This window comes from Aethina tumida, chromosome 6 (genome assembly GCF_024364675.1).
Source record: "Aethina tumida isolate Nest 87 chromosome 6, icAetTumi1.1, whole genome shotgun sequence".
Taxonomy (NCBI): Eukaryota; Metazoa; Arthropoda; class Insecta; order Coleoptera; family Nitidulidae; genus Aethina; species Aethina tumida.
The window spans coordinates 18,835,376-18,855,904 of record NC_065440.1 but is presented as its reverse complement, the minus strand read 5'-3'; the positions used below and the strand labels follow the sequence as shown (position 1 = coordinate 18,855,904).

General features: G+C 44.1%; 3 protein-coding genes across 5 annotated transcripts; 2 read left to right on the top strand and 1 right to left on the bottom strand.

The window, feature by feature from the left end:
• The first annotated feature begins 240 nt into the window (after nucleotides 1-240).
• Nucleotides 241-1,661, top strand: LOC109597838 (zinc finger protein 239). The gene is made up of 2 exons (XM_020013614.2): nucleotides 241-462; nucleotides 519-1,661. The coding sequence occupies exons 1-2, from the start codon at nucleotides 355-357 to the stop codon at nucleotides 1,512-1,514; spliced, it is 1,104 nt and encodes a 367-aa protein (XP_019869173.1). The 5' UTR covers nucleotides 241-354; the 3' UTR covers nucleotides 1,515-1,661.
• On the top strand, nucleotides 1,609-2,705 carry LOC109597839 (translational activator of cytochrome c oxidase 1). Its single transcript, XM_020013616.2, has 3 exons — nucleotides 1,609-1,919; nucleotides 1,974-2,127; nucleotides 2,176-2,705. The coding sequence occupies exons 1-3, from the start codon at nucleotides 1,739-1,741 to the stop codon at nucleotides 2,648-2,650; spliced, it is 810 nt and encodes a 269-aa protein (XP_019869175.1). The 5' UTR covers nucleotides 1,609-1,738; the 3' UTR covers nucleotides 2,651-2,705.
• Nucleotides 2,693-20,440, bottom strand: LOC109597840 (transmembrane protein KIAA1109 homolog). 3 transcript variants are annotated; one of them, XM_049968966.1, is made up of 37 exons: nucleotides 20,029-20,440; nucleotides 19,810-19,975; nucleotides 19,644-19,752; nucleotides 18,736-19,591; nucleotides 17,747-18,672; nucleotides 16,959-17,696; nucleotides 16,782-16,909; nucleotides 16,140-16,718; nucleotides 15,741-16,083; nucleotides 15,528-15,691; nucleotides 15,320-15,476; nucleotides 14,597-15,264; nucleotides 14,171-14,543; nucleotides 13,756-14,118; nucleotides 13,464-13,695; nucleotides 13,016-13,407; nucleotides 12,800-12,961; nucleotides 12,620-12,745; nucleotides 12,175-12,295; nucleotides 11,782-11,919; nucleotides 11,604-11,726; nucleotides 11,129-11,527; nucleotides 10,692-11,018; nucleotides 10,451-10,633; nucleotides 10,286-10,348; nucleotides 10,048-10,227; nucleotides 7,912-9,996; nucleotides 7,137-7,851; nucleotides 6,940-7,086; nucleotides 6,631-6,886; nucleotides 6,331-6,577; nucleotides 5,534-6,206; nucleotides 5,211-5,479; nucleotides 3,892-5,157; nucleotides 3,648-3,833; nucleotides 3,277-3,596; nucleotides 2,693-3,221 (listed from the first exon to the last, which is right to left on the bottom strand). In XM_049968966.1, exons 1-37 carry the CDS (start codon nucleotides 20,399-20,401, stop codon nucleotides 2,844-2,846), a joined length of 14,931 nt encoding a protein of 4,976 aa, XP_049824923.1. In that variant the 5' UTR covers nucleotides 20,402-20,440; the 3' UTR covers nucleotides 2,693-2,843. The 3 variants fall into 3 exon arrangements, with proteins under 3 accessions (XP_049824923.1, XP_049824924.1, XP_049824926.1); XM_049968967.1 differs by lacking the exon at nucleotides 10,286-10,348; XM_049968969.1 differs by lacking the exon at nucleotides 10,286-10,348 and having other exon boundaries at nucleotides 12,175-12,292.
• Between the last annotated feature and the right edge of the window lie 89 nt (nucleotides 20,441-20,529).

Below are 20,529 nucleotides of genomic sequence, written 5' to 3'. Positions count from 1 at the left end.
GATAAATTGTGCTGGTTCGTGTCTCTTACAATAGATGGAGACTGAACAAGTCATTTAACAATATTCATAATTTTATTTACACTTCTGATTATCATCTGTGACCTTTTCCAATTGATTCCTCTACTGGCTAAAGCTTGTGAACTTTTCCACAAGCACTCATAGATAATTATTTGTTAAAAAAGCCTCTCAAAATATAAATTTGTTTTTCTTTATTGTTCGACGTAAATATTAACAATTTTTAGTTAAATTTTGAAATGTAGGCAACTTCTTTTCATATAAGTGTATCATTGGTTGCAAAACTTATCTTGAGATAGGTATGCGTGCATTGCCTTGTAAACAAGCGTCGTTTCAAACATGTCAATAAACTGTGACATTTGTCTAATAAACTTCGACAAAAACAATGACAACGAAACAGATTTATTGACAATTTTAACAAAACTAAAAAACTGTGTGCCTGAAGTAGTATGTATAACAATCTTTTCTATTTCAAATTACACATTAACCCTTTAAACTTTTAGGACTGGAACGTGACAGTAACGTTGTGTGATTGTTGTTTAGATGACCTGAACAAAACTTACGCATTTAGGGAACTGTGTATACAGAGCTTTCTGAACAAAAAGCATGTCAAAGCTGAGGTTGAACTGCCAACAAAACAAGAACAAGAGGAGGAGGTGGAGGAGGAACCTAGTACTGAGTTCAATGATGAGCCCGACAGACAGTCTGAGTGTTCAGATGATTGGCAACCCGAAAATACTAAAGGACCGTCAAAGAAAAAGCGTGACAAAGACAAAACATGCGAACATTGCGGAAAACAGTTCGTATTACTCAAAAAACACTATGCCAAGTGCAAAAAGCTGGATCTAAAACAAGAGCCTCCTAAGCAGGAGGACGACACCAAACCACCTAAATGCCTGATATGCAACAACGTATTTAAAAACAGGAACACCTTAAAAAATCACGTGCGAAACGTGCACGCCAAGGAGAAGAACTTCAAGTGTGAACTGTGCGAACGCACGTTTGCAATGCTGGGCAACCTGAACGTGCACAAAAAGTCGCACAGCCGCGTCAAGACGCACATCTGTTCTTTCTGCGGTAAGGGTTTCTTCTCCGCCAACTCGCTGTCGCTGCACGAGAAGATCCACGCCAACAAGCGGGCGTACAAGTGTGCACTCTGCTCCAAGGCGTTCAACACATTTTCGGACCTGTACAAGCACAAGTTGTGCGTGCACAGTGATCCCAGCAAGTGGAAGAACGTGTGTCCGTTTTGCAGCAAGCGTTTTGCCCTCAAAGTCAACCTAGATACGCACATAATGTCGCACACCGGCGAGAAGAATTTTGCCTGCGAGATGTGCGAGAAGCGGTTCATAAGCAAAACGAAGCTGATGAAACATATGAGGACACACACGGGCGAAAGACCGTTCCAATGTCCGAACTGTGATAAAACGTTCATCGACAAGAGTTACATCAAGCAGCATCTGAAGACTTCCAATTGTATAGTGCCGCAAATTGTTTAATACGGTACCCAAACTGTGGCGCCGGACGGCCTGGAGTTTTTATTCGAAAATGCAGGATTTTGGACTCGTTCCGATGATATTAACTGGTTCATGCCTGTTGTACGTTTTGTACCTTTGATTCGAAATAAAGGAAAGGGGTTAAATCGACTTGTAAATTTATTTAAAACCACTGTTTTGTATGATTTGACGTTTACGTAACCTCATTTAACCTCACTTTCGTCACCATGAGAAACTTGTTAAAACTATCGAAAATCTGCCAAAATTTTCATAATGTTAATGTTGTAAGTGTAAGAAACGCCGGACATTCCAAATGGCAAAACATAAAACACATAAAGGGGGCAAAGGATGCGGAAAGGGCTGCACTGTTTACAAAACTGGGAAGGATGATGAAAGTTGCTGTAGCCGGTAATTCGTTAATTAATTAACCTTTTCAACTTCGTTGATATGTTTGATTTGTAGAAGGGGGCACGGTAGACCCGAAAAAGAATCTAAAACTGTCCCAAGTCATTGAACAAGCCAAAAGGGCCAACATGCCTGTAGCCACAATACAAAGCATTTTAAAGAGCACTGAGACGGACAAAAGTGGCGCAAAACCTCATCTGGTGGAGATCAAGTATGTTACATTAATATTAAAAATAAAATACTGACTAGTTGCTTTTAGAGGACCTGGAAGTTGTATAATCTTGTGTGAAGTGTTCACAAACAATATACAGATGTTCAAACAAACTGTGGCCACAATCCTGAAAAAGCATAGCTCAAAATTCAACGACGGTGGCGGTATACATTTGTTTGAGGAGAAAGGTTTGATTGACGTGGTACTACCAACAGATTTCAAGGATAAAACAGAAGAAACCGTGCTGGAAGCCGCCACAGACCATGCGATAGAAAGTGGCGCCGAAGATGTGAGAGTTTTGGAAGAAAACGAGTCATTGCAATTCATTTGTGGAGCCAGCAATTTGAATTCGGTAGTGGCCGACTTGGAGAAGTTGCAGTACAAAGTCAGCAATGCAGCCGTTGAGTTTATACCTCTCAAAATGCAGGCGCTGCAGGACGAGGAACTGAAAGTGGCAGAGAAACTTTACGAAAAACTGCAGGCACTGCCGGAAGTCACTAAACTGTCGGATAACATTGCTTGAGATTAATATTAAATTGTATGTTATTTGTTTATATAAATAAAGTCATGTTATATAATTTTATTGATTATATAGTTAGAAATAAATAGGAATAAATATAACAGCCTAAAGACAGAAAATATACACCTTAATATATAACAATTATTTAAATAGAATATTAAACTACGGACTAGTAAATTCAAAGCCCTCAACAAATTCATTTTTTCTGTTCCACCGCCTTTTCCTTCTCCTCTTTTTTGTCTCCCTTTACCACCTGCACCATCTTCAGTGTCAACACGGCGAGAATCGCGTCCAACGGATCCATAAAACCCCTCTGCATCCATTTCGGAATGGTCGTCCTCGCATGCGAAAATCCTAACTTTTGCAATATATAATCGATGCCGTACGGTTCGATGTACTTTCCTGCAACACTTAGAAGCCGAACTGTTGGCTCCAAGTGCCACGTTTTGCAGTTGTAGTTACGCCAATCCTTGGCGAAAATATCCACGTCGATTGATCCCTTTTTGGGTGTTTCACTCAGGGTGGTCTTGAACTTGTCCTGGTCCATACTGGAACGCTTCTCAGACGATCCCAACTAGAAAAAACATGGGTTAACGTACACATTTACTCTAAGAATAGTTAATACTAACAACTCGTTCCTTCTCATTCACGTAAGAGGTGATGAGGTCGTGCAAAAAGAAAAACGCCTCTGCATCAACCGTTACGAAAATATGATCCTCAAACTCAGTGATAAAACTACATTCAACCGTCGGTTTCTCGTCCTGCTGGGCGTCCGGTATTTTCGCAGTTTGTAGGTGCTCAGTTTTTAAGTGTAACTGCAAACTGGGCACCGAAAAAATCACCTCTCTGTTGTGGTTGGGGTCGGCCAATTTAGCTCCGCTTCTTGACCTCTCGATTGAGTTGTTGCCGTCCATTTTTTCACGTTCCAACGACGGAAACTTGTCCACTTCTGTAATATTTATAATTTTAGTTGTTGTAAGGGTAAGATTAGGTTGTTTACCGTCTATGGGGCTGTTTGCGAAGGCGTAATGGAACCACTCTTGTAACGTTTTGAACTGTGGAGGGAAAATTACTGTTCTGGATACTTTGCAGACTGTAGCCATTGACATGTGCGTCTTGTAGGTGCTCAGGCCTAAGCTGCACGTTAACGTTTGTACTATGTGGACGTCTTGTGCTGGTGCACTCTCTGGAAAATAATTAAATCAGTCACAAATGCCACAATTAATTTGTTATTAATGACTAACCGGTTGTTGAAGGTATCTCCTGACTCTCGGTATTGAAATTAATGCATGGCTCCTTTAAACTGAAAAGCGCCCACGACTTGCTCTTGAAGTTGATGCCGTGGAAGCAGGCGAGGGAAATGTTGTTGCCATGCAGCTCCATGGTACCGCCCAGGACGGTGCCGTAGGGCGGTAATGGTACGTGCATGGTGGTTAATTGCAAGCCTGCAACTTGTGCCAAAACCTTCTGCCAATGTCGGTGGTGCCTGGCGTCCGTTGATGCCTGTTGTTGCTGCGCAGTCACCGGTTTCTGTACTGACATCCTGTTACGCGACGACCCGGAAATGTTTATAAAAGCACGCTTGCTACTGTTGAACTGCTGCGAAAAGAACTCTTCCAGTTTGTTAAACATTTTCAGCAAGTCTGCGGTGGTGGACTTGCTGATCATCATCTGTAGTTGGTCCCAACTTAAATCGCCGTGCATGAAAATACTCGCCGGCCTTCTAGTTGGTATAAACGTGTCTCTATTCGTGGCACGATTCAATTTCCACTCGTCCCTCAAGTTAACCTTCAAGTCACTGACTCGACACATTAAGACGCTCGTCCCCATGTAATCCAATCTCAGCTCAAGGGCGTGTAATTTAACTCCTACAGTGTGGTCAGGCTCAATGTCAGGTTCCTCCCGGATGTGTATGAAAGTGTCGATGGTGGCAATCTCTATGTTACCACCTACGATACCTCCTTTGGCGTCCAGGCCGGAGCCGCCCAGTCCTAGGGCGATGTACAGGTTCTTGTGCCCCGTCGAGCCTATGCTCAACCTCGCATCGCTTCTAAACTCCTTGGTCAACCACGAAACGTTCCCCATAACGTTGCCCATGTTCATATGCACATTCAGCTTCTTGAAGTTGACGGTGAGCAGCACGCACGTCTCCCACGTGGTCAGGTTCTTGTGCTCCGATGGACTGGGAGTGTCGGCCTTCGCTGATTCAGTGCTGAACGTCTTGCCTATGTCTTTTACCTTTCTGTGACGTTGATGATCGTTTTCGAAACCTAGTTTAAGTTTGTCTTTACTGTTTAAAAGAGGGGATTTATCGGTTTTTCGACCGGTACCAGGTGAATTATCCGTTGTTATCGTGTCTTCTTCGTCGTTGTACATGGCGTGCATGCTCAAGTCGCCGAGGAACATCCGTCTGACTATGGAGCGTCGGTACCACGCCTTGGGGAACGCCAGGATCTCCGTCAGTCGTCGCATGTCGTACTTGAACGAAGCTGAACCTATATCTATTATTGCTGTAACAAAACAAAAGTTAGATTATTGTATGATTTGATGAAAAACAACATACTGGAAAATCGGATAACTGCCTTGCTTTGATCAGTTCCTTTCCTCGCCATTTCTTGTTTCAAATTAAACATCCTGGAACGTGACAAGTGGATTTTTACAAACTCCACGTTAACGGACAAAGAATCCTTTCGTTCACTATCGGAAAGAGGTGACCATTGTGCTTCTTTCAAAGCCGTCTTTTTACCACCATAAGGGTGGAAAATATAAACAGAGAAGTCGGATAAACATGCTGTAACACTCAGTCCACCGATTGCCGCTGCTGGAAACTCACTACAAAACATTATTAGTGAAGAAATGAGTCAAACAATTTTCGTATTCACTTACCTATAAAAGAGTTCGTCTTCGGCACGTTTGGAACTGAAGACAATATCCAGACTGGGTAATTGCAGCAGACATTCCACTCGAGAAACTGGTAAGCAACTGAAACGGAAAGTGCTGGGCTGCATGTGGAAATAAACTATAACATCTACAGGGAAACTGGCGTAAACATAATTGCCATAATTTGTTAAATCCTGATCCGAATGAGGGAACGACGAATCCGTTGTCGGAATTATTTTAGGTATTGGTTCGAGCGTTTGTTCCAAAAACTCCAAAATGTGAGGACTGATTATCGTCTCCTCCGGCACACTTTGTAGCGTCATCCAGGCGAACAAAGACGCCTTTTTGACGCCGAATTTTTTGAAAACCGGTGCCGACGTGGCTTTGAAAGTGTCTTGCGGTGAAACGGAACCTCCAAACTGTAAGTCGTCCAGGCTGGTTCGACTGGACGTTGGGCTGCAGCCGTAGTTGGGATTTGTGATGCCCTGCAATGAGGAGGAGAGCTTTAATTCTTGGGAGTCTTGTCGTTCGAATGCCCTATCGATGCGGCTTTGGTCTGATTCGGAACTCTTGTAGCCACTGGAGGAGAAGGCTCTGTCGAAATCTGGAGTTGGCTGCCCTTGATCTGGCGTGTCCACGCTCACCACTTTGCTCTGATAGTGCAGCTTAACGTCCATACCTAAAACGAAAATATCGCGTATCACACTGAGACTACTTGATTGATTTTAATAAAACTTAGTAAAACGATGGTTTATATCGTTGGCCAATATTTAGTATAAAATTTAATGAGTCAATGATCATACCAGGAATGTGGAAGATAGTCAAATCGACAAGTGAACCGTGTGGCGTTGATCTAAGTTTTCCACTGCTGGATTGTCCATGGTACTTGTCTTTGTTGCGTCTAGTGGCGTCAGGACTAGAATTGGTGGGTGGAAACTCTAACAGCCCCGCAGAACAACTTCTATCCTTCCTCATCCTCGTCAGTTTTATTTCTTCGTCTTTCGTTGAGTCTTTTGTGTGCAAAACACATTTTCCACTATTAATAAATACCTGCAACACAACTACATGAAGTAAAAAGTTTATCAAAGGTTCCAAGGCAGTACCTTGACGTCTAATTCTAGATCGATGTTGGGTTCTTGCGGTTTCATACCGACTGACTGGTTCAAACCTGACGTGAACGACGTGGGCAAAGTCTGGTCCAAAGGCGAGTCCATAAGCGACTCGTCCATTGATTCATAGGAAGCTGGCATCTTGTTACGTAGCGGCACATTAACCCCATCTATTTCTAAATGGTCTACCCAATCTAAATTAGACTCTGGCAAACTCATCTCTGAGCTGGCGCTGGGCAAAGATGTTTGTCTGTAAACAACACTTACTGTATTTGAATTAGAAAATTTAATCTTAAAATATACCTGCACATGGTGGATGTGTCGCTGAAAGTCACTCGGGGGCCGATGTCTGCTGCTTTCACTCTCAGGGAGGCGGAGCGGGATGGTCCAGCTCTTGGTGAGCTTTCGTAACTCGAGTTGTTGGTCATTCCTGCCTTCACACTTTCCGGGCTATAATTACAACTACTGTAATAAGTTTTAAACAGTGTTTTAAAGTGTACCTTTCCTGTTCCGGCATCGTGCTGGCCGCCACAAAGCTCTTCGATCTGGCTGCGTTAGTTTTACCTAATCCAAACTTGTTCCTCAACGTGGACGACCTCACACTCTGTCTTCTGAGCTTCTGTATCATGTCGCGTCGGAAATCCTTCGAAACCATTGATTCCAGTTCGTGGAAACGTTTCATTTCTTGTTTAATGATACCGTGCGATGCTCCCAAGACTCGCAGGTCGTCTATAATTTTGGCCTGTTCACTCATTTCTTTTTCAATCAGTTTTGAACGGCTTTTGTTGTCTAAATTCGGGTCGTACATGAAGGCGGGCAAGATACTTTCTTGTGACGCCCTCGTGCCGTCCGTAGGTTCGTCCTCGTCGCTGTCAAAGTCATCTGGCACCGGATTGTCTTCGGCGCCAGTTATTGTAGTCAACGTGTGCCCTAGGGCGGAGAGTTGTTTGCCCACGTTCGTGTCTAGGTGGATGTCCACACCTTCCATTTGCCATTGCACGTTCAGGAACCATTTGGCGTTCTCATTGATTTGTTTGGCGGCTATAGTGCGGCTGCATACTTCGTAAGTGCCGTCGCTGACCACGCACAAGTTCATGATTGCGTTGTCGTTCATATCCGGCATCCAGTCATCCAGGGAAGCCTCGAAGTCTTCGGCGAATCGCAGGCACAAGTTGGAGAACTTGCCTTTGCTCACCAGGGAGCCGGAACTGCAAGCTAAAAGTTACGAGAATATTAAAAAATATATATTAGAATGTTGAAGTTGAAAGAATGTACCTGAAATGCTCGTGTTTTCAAGAGTGACAACGACAGCCCCACGACTGTCTTCGTAATTCCTCTGATTCCAGGACAAAGGTAAGGGATTTAAGGGCAAACAGATGCCCATATCTTCGACAGTTAGTTGCAGGAACAACGTGCCCAGGTGTTGCGCCCCCAGTTGACTAGTTAACTGCCCCAATTGGAACTTCTCGTAGACCTGTTGAGTGGCAGTTTGCACTTCTTTGTTCAAATTGGCCCGCTTTTCGTTCCAATAATCATAAGCATTTTTATAATTAAGCCACACAAGTATGGCCTTGTCGATAGCAGAGGGTTGTATGTAGATTAGGGGACGTTTTAAAGTTATTAATATAACTTCCTTGTCTTCCCCTTCGACGATTTCACCTTGGAAGGCATTCCTCAACCCAATTTTTGTATGGAAGAAGGCCACGTGTTGGTACTCTGTGTCTGCCTCTTCAAAAACAATGTTCCTAATGATCTGCCCAAGGGATAAATTCAACGTGACTTCGGCCTTTCCGAACAATCTCGCTGCAGTACTCTGTGCAGCCCCGGACACGTTCTGCACCCTGTTGGACAGCTCGAACACGACTGAACCAGTTTCTAATCTCACCGCAGAGTTACCTGCTGTCGTTGCAGTTAGTTGTATTCTTTGTATTTTGATGGCTAAGGAAAATAGAATGCGGCTTAAACTGGAGGACTGCTCTTCACTGTCCTCCAGCCAAATGGCAACTGGTCGTTCCCCTCCGTAGACTTTCTGTACAACTTCGTTGACTTCTTTCATGAACACCTTTTGGACGAAGACGAGATGATTCAGCAAATCGGTGGTTAAACTGTGTTCGAAGACTCCTATGTCGGCGGTAGCGTTCAAATAGCCACCTTGTCTGAAGACCAGTCCTTCCAGGGGGCGTTGTCCATCAGCTGCATGTTCGGAGATATATTCAGCAGCCACGTGCACGGCAGGAAGTGCAATGCTAGCTTCCGAAGGTAGGTTTGCGTCTGTTTTTTGAGTTTGGTTCAGGTTTTGGAGCTTGGTATTGAAGCTCAGTGAGTGCCTGGGTAAATCGATGGTGAATTTTGCCTTCCTACCGGTAAAACCTGTACTATTAACGTGGAACATTTTATACTGAGCCTGTAAGGAAGGCAACAAGGCGGCGCTGATGCTTAAACTTTGCAGTATCACCGAGAATTGCATCATTAAAGGCTGCAGCAAACTCTTTTCTTGAACAGGAGGTTTAGGGGTGGTTGTAGTTAATGGAACGTCTCTGGTTTGATGGTTTGGTGAGCTTTGTAGGTCGTCCTCAGGTTGTACACCTCTAGACATCCGACTGGAGGTCCTGGCGACTCGCAATTCTTGCAGAGTTGAACTAAGTTGCTTGCTTCCTCTTGTTACCATTCCATGTAGTGCCACAGGATGTTGAGGTATTTCTATGTTCACTGCCCCCACTGTTAACAGTCCCGAGTTTTTGTCCTTGGAACGTTTGGTAATACTAGAATACAAGGCCTGGGATTTACCGATTGTAACTTTAACAACAGTCTGTTGATTCGGGGCCACGCCCTCTAATAAAACAATCATAGTTCTGCCTATTTGCCCAGTTAATGAGCACTCTAGTATCTGCGGTATTGATTTTTTCCTCACAGTTAAACTGGAATGTAAACTGGTGATTTCTGCCTCCAGTTTCAGGCCGGATAGTGTGGCCAATAGTTTAGTGCGATGGATTTTGGCCACGCCAAACACCACCAACTTTGTATGCTCATTATTTGCTACGTTGTGGGTCGAATCTCTGTTGTACAAAGGTGGTGTGCTTTCAACTTTGTCCAAATCGTTGGAAGACTTCATTTCCTCCAATATGTCGTACTTTCTGTTGCCCTTATAATGCTCAGATATGTCGTAGGTGCCTACTGAAAACCTATGTTTGATGGTCTTGCGGTCAGACATGTCAGCGTACAAATCCAACAAGTGGTAGATGTTTTTCCAACACCTTCCAGTACTTTTATCTGACGACACCGTTGCATGTTCTAAGGCGGAGCCGGAGGGACTCGACATTGTCATCGGCGTTCCTGCTCCTTCACTCAAGTTTACGTATCCTTAAAAAAAATCAGATAGAATCTAAATGTGTATTAAACCAATAGAAATACCTTTGACGCTTTTTCCTGTAGATCGTAACTTCTGTGCAAAACTCTGAGGTCTGGATCTTAAACTAGGTGACGGGGAAATCACCGGTTTTTGTTGAGAGCCAAAGGAACCCGGATCGGAGATTTTCAGACTCAACTGTTTCACGTCCATGATGTTTTGTGCGTTTTGCAACAAATCCGAAGCTAAACCAACCACAATAAAATTAATTAACGTTGGCCGAGTGACTCAAATGATACTTACAGGTATAGTCGGAGGTCCTAGGCCTTTGTAAGGAGGAATAATCAAACAATTTGGCATAATCACCTGGATTTGCAAGAAGAAGGTTCGTTAATTAAAGTAAAAACCCGGTTATAAGTCATGATGTATTCCTCCCGGAAAACATTACTAAACTTAATCTAGACTTACTGGATGAGTGGTGTTTGTTGATGTCCACGTGGTCACTGGCACTCGTTTTTGGTCTTCTGATCTCCACTGGTTGTTGTTCTCTCAGTTCGTTTTGAGTGTCTTTGACGTTCTGGTACATGTTACTGATTTGATGTAACAATCTGAGTAAAGGCATATTCACTCTTTGGTGTATTGTCCTAACACCTAAAAGATTCAATACAAAAACATTTCAGATAATGACAAAACAACTCAATGAGTTTACCTATGGTAAAGTTGATAACGGTACTCGTGTGATTCTTTAACTGTCCTCTAGAAATGTACAAAACGTGTTTCGTACGAATCATTTCATTTACGGCCATGTCAGTCATCCTTTCGATTTCTAATTCGACACCAACTTTTTCGCAGACGAAGGCCGGTGATTCGTCACCGGTAATTTCAATGAACAGCTTCTTGTACGATTTTTTGCCCTTCTTCTTTTCAATCTTCCCATGTTCTGAGACCACAATATCAATCCTTAAGGTCTCCATGTTTCCTACTAGAGAGAAATTGGACCCCAGTGCGTCCAATGTTGTTACGTCATTACCTGCATCTAAATAATAAGTATTAGAAATGTACGCGCATCACGCCCAAATTACTTATTTTATTACGGTGATGACCTATATCATTGGTTAACATTTAATATACTAATAATAATCTTACTTGAATCGGTCATTGTGGTAAATCTCAACTGCTGCGGCATCACCCCAAGGCCGCTTAGCAAAGGCTGGAAAATCTGATTGGCGTCCAAAAACCTAACAGAATCCTGAATGTGATACATGGGCAATTCAGGAACAGCCACCTCTTCTTTGGGTAAAGTGCCCGCATCTCCGGATGACTCGGTGTGCATGGTATCGATTTTCGACTCCAGACAACCCTCCAGATTACCACCGGTCGTATCCTGTTTCGCCATCCAGCTGTACAGGTCTTCCGAATAATGGTTGGTGTCCTGCTGGTTGTTTTTGTGCACCGGACTGGTCGGCAATTCGTTGCTTGACTGGCTGCAGATGTCGCTGGGATCTGAGCTCATCGCCTGTCTATCCTCCCTCAACGCACCATAATCTACGAGAAGTAAAAAGTGTTTATTCTGGTTCAGTAAAAGGAGGATGTTAAAAAGTAAAGCGGGGGCGGTACGTACTGTCGTCTACAAGCCTCTTACTGACAAAGGGATTGGTGTTCAACAATGGAACGACGACGCTAGCACGACTACTGTTCGGCGGCTGTATCGGCTGTAGACTCTTCCTCCTTTTGCGGTGCGGAACTAAACCGGACACGAATTAGCGGACACACAAAACAAGCAACAAATCAAGCATTACCTGGCGGACTAGGTGACGTAAGCACGCTTTCCACGCCTCCAGATACGACGGCCACCTGAGGGGTGTGCACGGAACTATCGCCGTAGTTGAGACGCGGTGACGGTTGCATAGCTCCCACTAGGCTCTCCTTGGTCGCCACTTGAAAACAACAGTTTTAAAGCCCCACCAAACAACGCCCAGTGTTTCAATAGGTTTTGTAGTCCACTTTTCATAATATATAATAAGTTTCAAAAAATTTAAGACAAAGTAGTATTTTTTAAAATTACTATATACTATAACACCCAGTGTATTAATCACAAGCGGAAAGCAACAACAATAAATAACAACAACGCATGTGTGTATGAGTATGTTAGTAGTACTACGTGTGTGTGTGTGAAAGAAACGGTGACCTACCCATGGTTCTATGAGCGTTCGGTTTTAGAATGATACCGGCGTGCAGCAAGCGGGCGTGCTCGTCGGTGATGTCTGTCTCCTCGTTGCCACTCGCCTCGCCATCGGTCAGACACGTTTCCTGCTAGGCGATATGAGAGAAGCACACGATAAATTAAAAATGTCAATTGTAACAAATAAATATCATGATATAGTTGTGCCTTTTTTGTTACACGATAATTACAGAAAAAGGAACGGAAAATAAACACATAAAAGTTAGTGCAGTGATTGCGCATTTAAAGTTTTAAATTAATTAACATTTTGTTGCTGTATGAAATCTTACAATTGTTCCTGATTGGTACAGTTTTTGGGTGCACCTAAAAACGTCAACAAAATTAATATACAGATTGTTTTTTTGTCATAAATTTCGTTACTGCACTAACTACAAATATTTATAAACTAATTGTACCTCCTGTATGTTGGGTTGAATCGGAATTGTCACGTTCATGGGCTTGATTCTTGTTTTTACTGTGTTTTGGGTGAATAATGGAGTGTACAAGATATTCTTCCATTGTCTACTCAACACTATTACTCCCTGTAAAACCATTATTAATTAATCCACATACAATATGCATCCATATTCCAGTACCTGTCTTAAAATAAACAACTGAGGAATCTCAGACTCCCGTAAATTGACTTCAATCTGACTGGGATCAGTGCTCAAGTAATACTTCTGCAAAATTGAGCACAATTGCAAGCTCGGATCTTCCTGCAACGTCTGTGCCATCGGCGTTAGCTTTCCGTATCGACTCTACAAATAAGCAACATGTTAAACCCGCGGATGTGGGCGGAGCCTAGCACCTACCTTCGTTAATGTGTGGCAGCTTCTTTCCTTGTCGAGCGTTTCTGCCATAAGGCACGCCACGGTGGCCGTGGATCTTCGATACATCGTCCTGACCATGTGAACGACCCGAATGGCGAGTCTGTTGCTGGGGTTCATCCACGCCTTGATGGACGGGGAGGCGGTGCTCAGTAGGTTCCAATCGAGGCGTGTGTAGTCTATTTTTCTAGTGATCGGGGCACGTGGTGGGGCTGCGAAGTTAAACCACACCACTTTCAGTTCGATTATGCAGGAGGAGACGTTGCCGTTGTCTTTGGCTAGAATGGCAGTTTCTTTGCCTTCAGGTTTTACGTCTCCTGCTTCGGGTTTAGTCGTTTCCTCCTCTTGGGCTCGTTCGTTCAGCTTCGGTGTTTGACCTACGTATAATTATTTAAAATACAACGGTGAATGTGACATTCAGAACAAAGTTTACCACTTGGTTTGTTGTTAGTTTTGTTATCGTTTAGTTTTGGGGTTGCTGTGCTACTTTGGTCCAAATCCTCCTTGGATTTTCTGGTTTCAGAATTCACTTCCGTTTGTGTGGTGATATTACATTCGACATGCTCAAACTGGGACTTCTTAACGACCTTTAAATTCACACCTTCCAGTCCACATTCAAACATTATGAAACCCAATTTGTCTTCGATATCGGTTTCGTTCGACGTCTTTAAAACAAGTAATATTAATATAACTTTTACTCTTAACTAGTAATTATTTGAACTCACCAAAACTTCCGGAGTTGTTCCAGGCTGCATGTAGTACTCCAGCCCCCTGTGAATAGGACGAACTTTGGCTAGAGTGAACAAAACTCTGGACTTATAGGGCGGAATTGCTGTGATCACAGCGTCATCCAGAATGGAGCTCTCATTCCTCAGGCGCCTCAATTGGGCGTGCGCCTTGCCAACGCTCAAACAAACCACCAATTGTTGCTGTTGTCCTTCACAACTCTCCACGTACGCTGGCTCGCCTTGGATCACGTCAGAATTTGTGTGGGTTTGTAGACCCAACAAGATTTTGGCCCGGTTGCCTCCTTTTTTGTTCCCACTCACGACAGCAGGTCGCATTATCCTTTGTAGCACTTCCCTGGCCTAAAATTAATACAAGTTAATCGATGTTAAGAAGTTGAACTAATTAGCTTACTTGTTTGTCGCAGTGCAGCTTGGCGGAAACATTGTCGAAGCACACGGAGAACATAGAAACGCAAGTCAGATCTTTGATGTTGTCCAAAGCGGAGAACGATATAATTTCCTCAACAATGGATACTTGCAACAAGGTGACGTTCACTTTGGGCAAGTACAACGCGCATTGAGTTTGTGTTTTTATTGTTTCCTCATAGATTCCGCCGTCCTGGGCATCAGTTCCGTCCTTCCTGGGATGACAAAGTTTCGCCACATTTTCTGTGGTTTTTAAAACATTTGCCGCTTCGACTTGACCCACACAAGACGTGTGTAGGTGATTGATGATTGTTAGAGGGTGCAAATTTGCTACTGTTGGAGTTAAAGCGTCCACAAATCTGAAAAGAACATAAAGTATATTCAAGAAATTGCAATAAAGAAGACATTGTACCGTTGCATCGTTTCCAAAAGCAGAGGACAGATCATAACATCCAAATCGCCTTTAAGTTTGACAATGACTGTAGTTCTAGAGCTGGCGTCCCCTCCGTAAGCACCCAACAGCTCTTCCTCTTGAAACGATCCCGAATCGTTGTCTCCTTCTTCCTGGTCCCAGACGTGTACGTACGGAGATGTCGGCGTCTTGTTCTGATTCTGCGTCATCTCGCTCTTAGCCACCATCTTCAAAGATGTTATACCATCGCTTAAGTTCTCCATGTAGGGCACAAATCTACCGCCTGAGTAAACCAGTTTATCTTGATCATTCTTCTCGAACATGGGCATGGAAAACTGGTCCTCCTTTCCCTTGCTGTCCCAGTTGCTGCATTTCAACTGGCCCAAGTGTGTAACGTAGCTGGACATCAACATTGGTGAGTCGACGATCAGTCTATTGACTTGCATGTGCAGATCCACCAAGGTGAAGTCCTCCTGGCTGCCTTGCGCAGATACGTAACTGGTGTTGCTGTAACTGTCGGAGGAGTCGCCTAAAGAGTCATTGAGCAGGGTGTCTTGCACCTCAGGGCCATCTGGAAGTTTTTGTGGCATTCTTGGACTAACAGATCTGGCAGTGGGGTAACGATGGGGAGTCACCAAGCCTTGTACGTTCCTCCCTCTATCCTCCACCTTAAACAACTTGAAATGAAATATCTATTAACTAAGTAAAGTTAGAAAGTTTTACTTGAGTACGATGCTCAGGCGTATGGATCTCATGATCACTTCTGTGAGAGGACAGACGCATGCAGGTGGTTTCAGGGGCTGAACCTGGGGCAGTTATAGGTATGGTTTTGTGGCTGTTTCTGTCTGTGGCAATGCTCAGCTCACTTGAAAACTTTTTCCTGTAGTAAAACAAAGTTATAAAGTAATAACAATTAATGTGGGGGGTTTACCTTTGTGGTGGCACGCTGTTACTATCTTGTCTGGTCAATATTTCACTCGGACCCAGTATGGAGTTCCTGAGACTCGAACTGCGGGAGTAATTCAAGTCTTCGTCAGCGGAGAAGAAAGCCTCCGATTGGTTTTCGCTGGATATGGACGTCGTACGTTGAATTTGCTATAAAAATCATGTTATTTTGATACTTATACATTGAATTAAAAATTACCTCAAGTCTTAATCGTTCCTCCTTGGTCTCTCCCAAAGAGTGGTGTGACTCGGAGGCGTTGAATGACACGTTACCTCGGTGAATAGCTGACACGTCGCTTCCGATACTGTTTTGATTGGCTATAGTGTAGATTTCTTTGATTTCTGGCTGTGCATTGCTGAAATAGTCGACAGCCAGCTTCGAATCGGACACACTATTCTTCGGTAACAGGTCTACGTCTCCGGACACAGTTAATTTGCTTTTTTCCGCGTGCAGTTTCGAATCGCTGTCTAGTTTGGTGGGCAGATTGGCGGCACTAGCTTCTATCAGTCTTGAGTACGGTACTTCCTTCAAATTTGCGCTCCTGCAATAATTAATAATAACAATAAATTAAGCTTCTGCAATAAGAACTACAGTTACCTCATAGAAGTGGAGGAGAATCGTCGATTAACTTTTCTCTCGGCCGAATTGCCAGGACTAGAATAACTCTGAGCATCCTTCTCCACCGAAGTGCAACGCTCCAGGTGGGCAACGCGTGGACTACCCGAATGCTTCCTCTGCGGCTTGGGACGCGTCAACGTGTCTTGCAGGCTTATTTCATTCAAAACGTAAGGTGGAGTCCTGAACAACAGCTGTCCTTCATGCAAAATACTCTGCCCGTAGCCTGGATCCTTGCCCGGCTCGTTCACCCTGAACGCCGCCACGTTCACGCCTTCCTCCACGTCGCTCTTGGACGGCTTGAAGAAACGGGTGCCGTTCCGGTTGGCGCCGAAGAATGCGCAGCCGCCGGTGCAGCCACACTTGGCCGTCGTTTTGTTCAGTTCTGGCCACAGGAACCACAATTTCTTCAATTTGTCGTCGTGGCGTTTGAGGAATTTCTGCTGTTCTTGATGCATGTTTTGCTCTTTGATGTCGGATGAGATGGCCGATTCGATGATGACGGGGCCGAAATTTGCGGCGCCAACTTCCAACCACAAGTCCGGGCTGTCGATATTCACTCTGTAATTGGACAATTAACGTTTGAGAAATATACGTTAAGCTTTCTGAGTAATAAAAACTTACTTGCAATGATTATATTTGTGCGGATGCCATACTAACTGCCTCAAGGACATGCCGTAAACTATGCAACTAAGACCGGAGCTCACTTGTTTGCCGTGCAGGTTGCAACTCGCCAATCTCACTGGTGAAAGCTACAAATCAATATATTAAAACTGTTTCAATGTTAGTATAGAAACGCACCCATAGTTGTAAAGCAGCCCCAGATTCCACCAGCCAGAAGTCCAAGGCGTCAACTGTGACCCGACAAAACTTGTACTTGAGTTTATGTTCTCCGTAAACTTCCGGTTGTTCCTCGTTCGAAGCTGTTGGAATGACGCTGCTTCTTATCGAACCTTTTTTGTTCTCGTCGTCTTTGCGTTTGTCCTCAGTTTTCTTTAAGTTCTGTGCGTTCTGATTGGACTTGGCGTGGCTGCCCATTATGCTGTTTACCAGTTGATTGGACTTATCCGTCATGTACCTGAGAGGTTGTATTGCTTGCACGTCTTTTACAGGTTTGACTACAGGCTCGTTTAAAACTACGTCGCTCTTCGGAGAGTTAAGTTCGTTCTCGTCGTCCATGAGTAGGAGTATCAAGGTTTCCAAACAGGCCAGTACAGAGTACAACTGAGGCGTCGTCATTTTGCCACTCAGCTTTCCTAGTTGTATCTCAACAAGCCAGGCGTATTCTATGGTGTCTTGATCCAAGCTTTGGCCCACGTCAGAGAACATTGCGTGTCCTCGAATCTGTAGTGAAGATAAAGTGAGTTTCCCTTGGTTCAAATGTTTATCCGTGGAGGCCCTGTTCAAATTATCGGATACTAGAAGTACCGCAGGGCTGAGCAGCAGCTGCAGCTCAGTTTGGTCGTACCGTTTCTTCATTTCAAAGCCGAAACGTTCCACCAAAATCACCGGACAAGGTGGATCCTTTTCTGTACAATTCTGAAAAACAAACAACAATAAAACATTAAAGTACAATCTAAAGCAAGTACCTTTAAAAGGTGGGCTTGGATGTCGTGCATTATAATTGAAACGTCGACTTCAAGAGGTCGGTACTCTCGGTGGTCGAAGTCGCCACGCAGTTCCAGCGGTAAATTAGCCGAACTGTCTTCAGTTTTCATCTCGGCGGACTCCGAGGAACGTTGCATGTCCGTAAAGGCTTGATCTTCGCCGAAAATGTTTTCTTTGAAGTTCATGAAGTTCTTCAAGGCAGTACCGTACAACAACAACACGGAAGGACCGATTTCCAATTCGACGCTGACCGTGTCAGCCTTCAGTGTGGTGGGATCGAATTTGTAGGCTCCCTCCGGACTTCTTTTGCGATTGTCCCGGTTTTGATGTGGGAATCTGATGGGGGATAAGAGAATTTCCTCTTTGACGGGGGTGGAAATGTCAGCTTGAGGTTGTGGCCCCAGAGGTGGGCAAGGGTGGTACGTGTACACGATGTTGATGGCTCCAATTGGCACCCACCAAAAGTCCACCCAGCCCATGCTTTGCAAGCAAACATTCCTCCACTTGGGTATGGCCTCAGTTTTCTTTGTGGTGGTGGAGCCGTCCTTGCTTAAGACTTTGGCGTACTTTTCCAACGAAGAAACTATGTTTCTGCTGGTGTGGAACTCGGGGATAAACAAACTGAGGTCTATACTTTCGCCTTGTATGGCAAAATTTAATGGGACGGTGTCGGGTAAGAACTCGTCGAAAGGCAGGTCAAAGGAGAGGTGCAGGAAGTGGGCGCATAAGGCGATTTGAGTATTTTCGAGTCGGTTGCGTTGCCCCACGCTGCTGCAGTCGATCCAATTATACTGATTGACGAGGGTGATCAGCTCACAATGTTTTAGAGTGAGCCCTATACGCCACGTGTACGGTACGAAGTGCATTAAGTCTGGACGAGCCTTGGACGACCAATCGTTTATTAAATCTATAAAAATTAAAAGAAAAAATAATAATAAAGGTTAAACAAATTGTAAATTAAATAATTTACCAGTAAAGAACCATTTGTGGGCAAAGATGAGGTTGACGGTCGCCTTGCAGCCTGTAAGATTGATTTCCCACAACTGGTGGTCGTTGAACACCAACGGATAGTGACAAAGAAGGCAAAACTCCAAAGTCTCACTCTCTACCAAGTCCCTGAACTGTAAACTCGTCGTGGCTTCAAGATGCAACAATTGCCCGTTAATTTTGGTCGTGTAACCATCCTGTAAGGTGATCCAGGGCACCGTAACTTCCAAATAACTGCCCTGTCCCACGTTAATGTGCGTCGCATTCGTTTCCTTGTCTTTGGTGAACAATATGTCGATGGTGGCTTCGTTTTGCATTACCAACCTAACGTCGAACGACTGCATTTGTCGTTTATCGCCCGGTTTTGGAGTTTTGGTCACCTCCATGGGCAGATAATCTTGCGGATAGAAGAACTTGAACAGGTGCTCACGCTGTCGGTCGGCCCACGGGCCGTAGCTGAAATTCGTCGATTTGCCGCACTTAATGTCGACGCCCCATTGGGGCGGACTAGACTCTACGATGTCGCCGTTAGGCAGCGTGATCAGCACCGGTTCTTCGGGCACCAGGCCGGGTTCGTCCATGTAAAAGTACAACTCCATGTCATTGGTGGACATCAGAACGAAACCTTCGCCCATGTAACGGGGCGGCTCGTCCGACAAGCCCGTGTACTTCAGACTGGGAGCCAGCATCACCTTGACGTTCTCCGCCTTGCACTTGACGAAGTGCATGAATCTGTCTAGGGTGCAGACGGCCGGTTTGGTCGAATACACAAAGTGGGACTCTTCGAAGGTGATGCTCAATGTTGTGGGGATTAAACGGTTGCCGAACACCAAACGACTCTGTTAACGGAATCAATGAGATTTTATAATAATTGGGGGGCTAGAAACTTACTGATGAAACGTCGCATTTTATGACCGGGATCAGGTCCCGCCAGGTTCGTGCCATCGCAGCTTCCGGTCGTTGTTTCCTCACTGCTGAGTTATCATGCTGACTTTCTGACCTGTGTAATACACAAATGAGTACAAAAAACATGTTTCTATATATTTTGGGGACTTACTGGTCTAGATCTTCATTAATTTTCTGGACACTACCATCATCAGGAAAAATGTTTGCTTTCAATCCAAAAACTTTTTCAAGCCTTGAATACAGATGTGACCTGTTAAAAACATGCAGCTCAAATCCGTTCAACATCACTGACAACCTTGTATCTGAGTGTGATAAATCTACAAAAATATTTATAGAAACAATTCTTATAATAATATTAGGAGGAACACACCTTCACTAACATCCTTCGGTACATAACTCCTCCACCACCTGAATATCAAATAGCCATCCTGCACCCTAATACTATAATCATGGGTAATATAAACCACATCCCTGAACATAATCTTCCCTGCTAAAGCATTAATATTCAATGACCCTATTTTGAAACACCCGTCACTGATGAAGAGCCTGTTAATTATTTTCGTCAGTATATAACCGACGACCCGGGAATTGTAGTAAGTGATGTAAACCACCCAGCCTATGGCGAATGCGAGGCTGGACAACAACATCAATTTCGTCGAGTCCATTTTAATGTCTGTTATGTTCTCGATGCTGGTCGAGTTCCAGGACTCCGCATGGACCTGGTCCATGCTGTACGATTCCATTTTTACGTTATGTTGTGGGGCGGTGGTTACATCGTTACTAACTGTTATCACTAACCCATTCTTATGAGTTTATCTGTTTATATCATCGTTTTGACGTCTGTCAATCTCAGCACTGTGATTTAAATTTT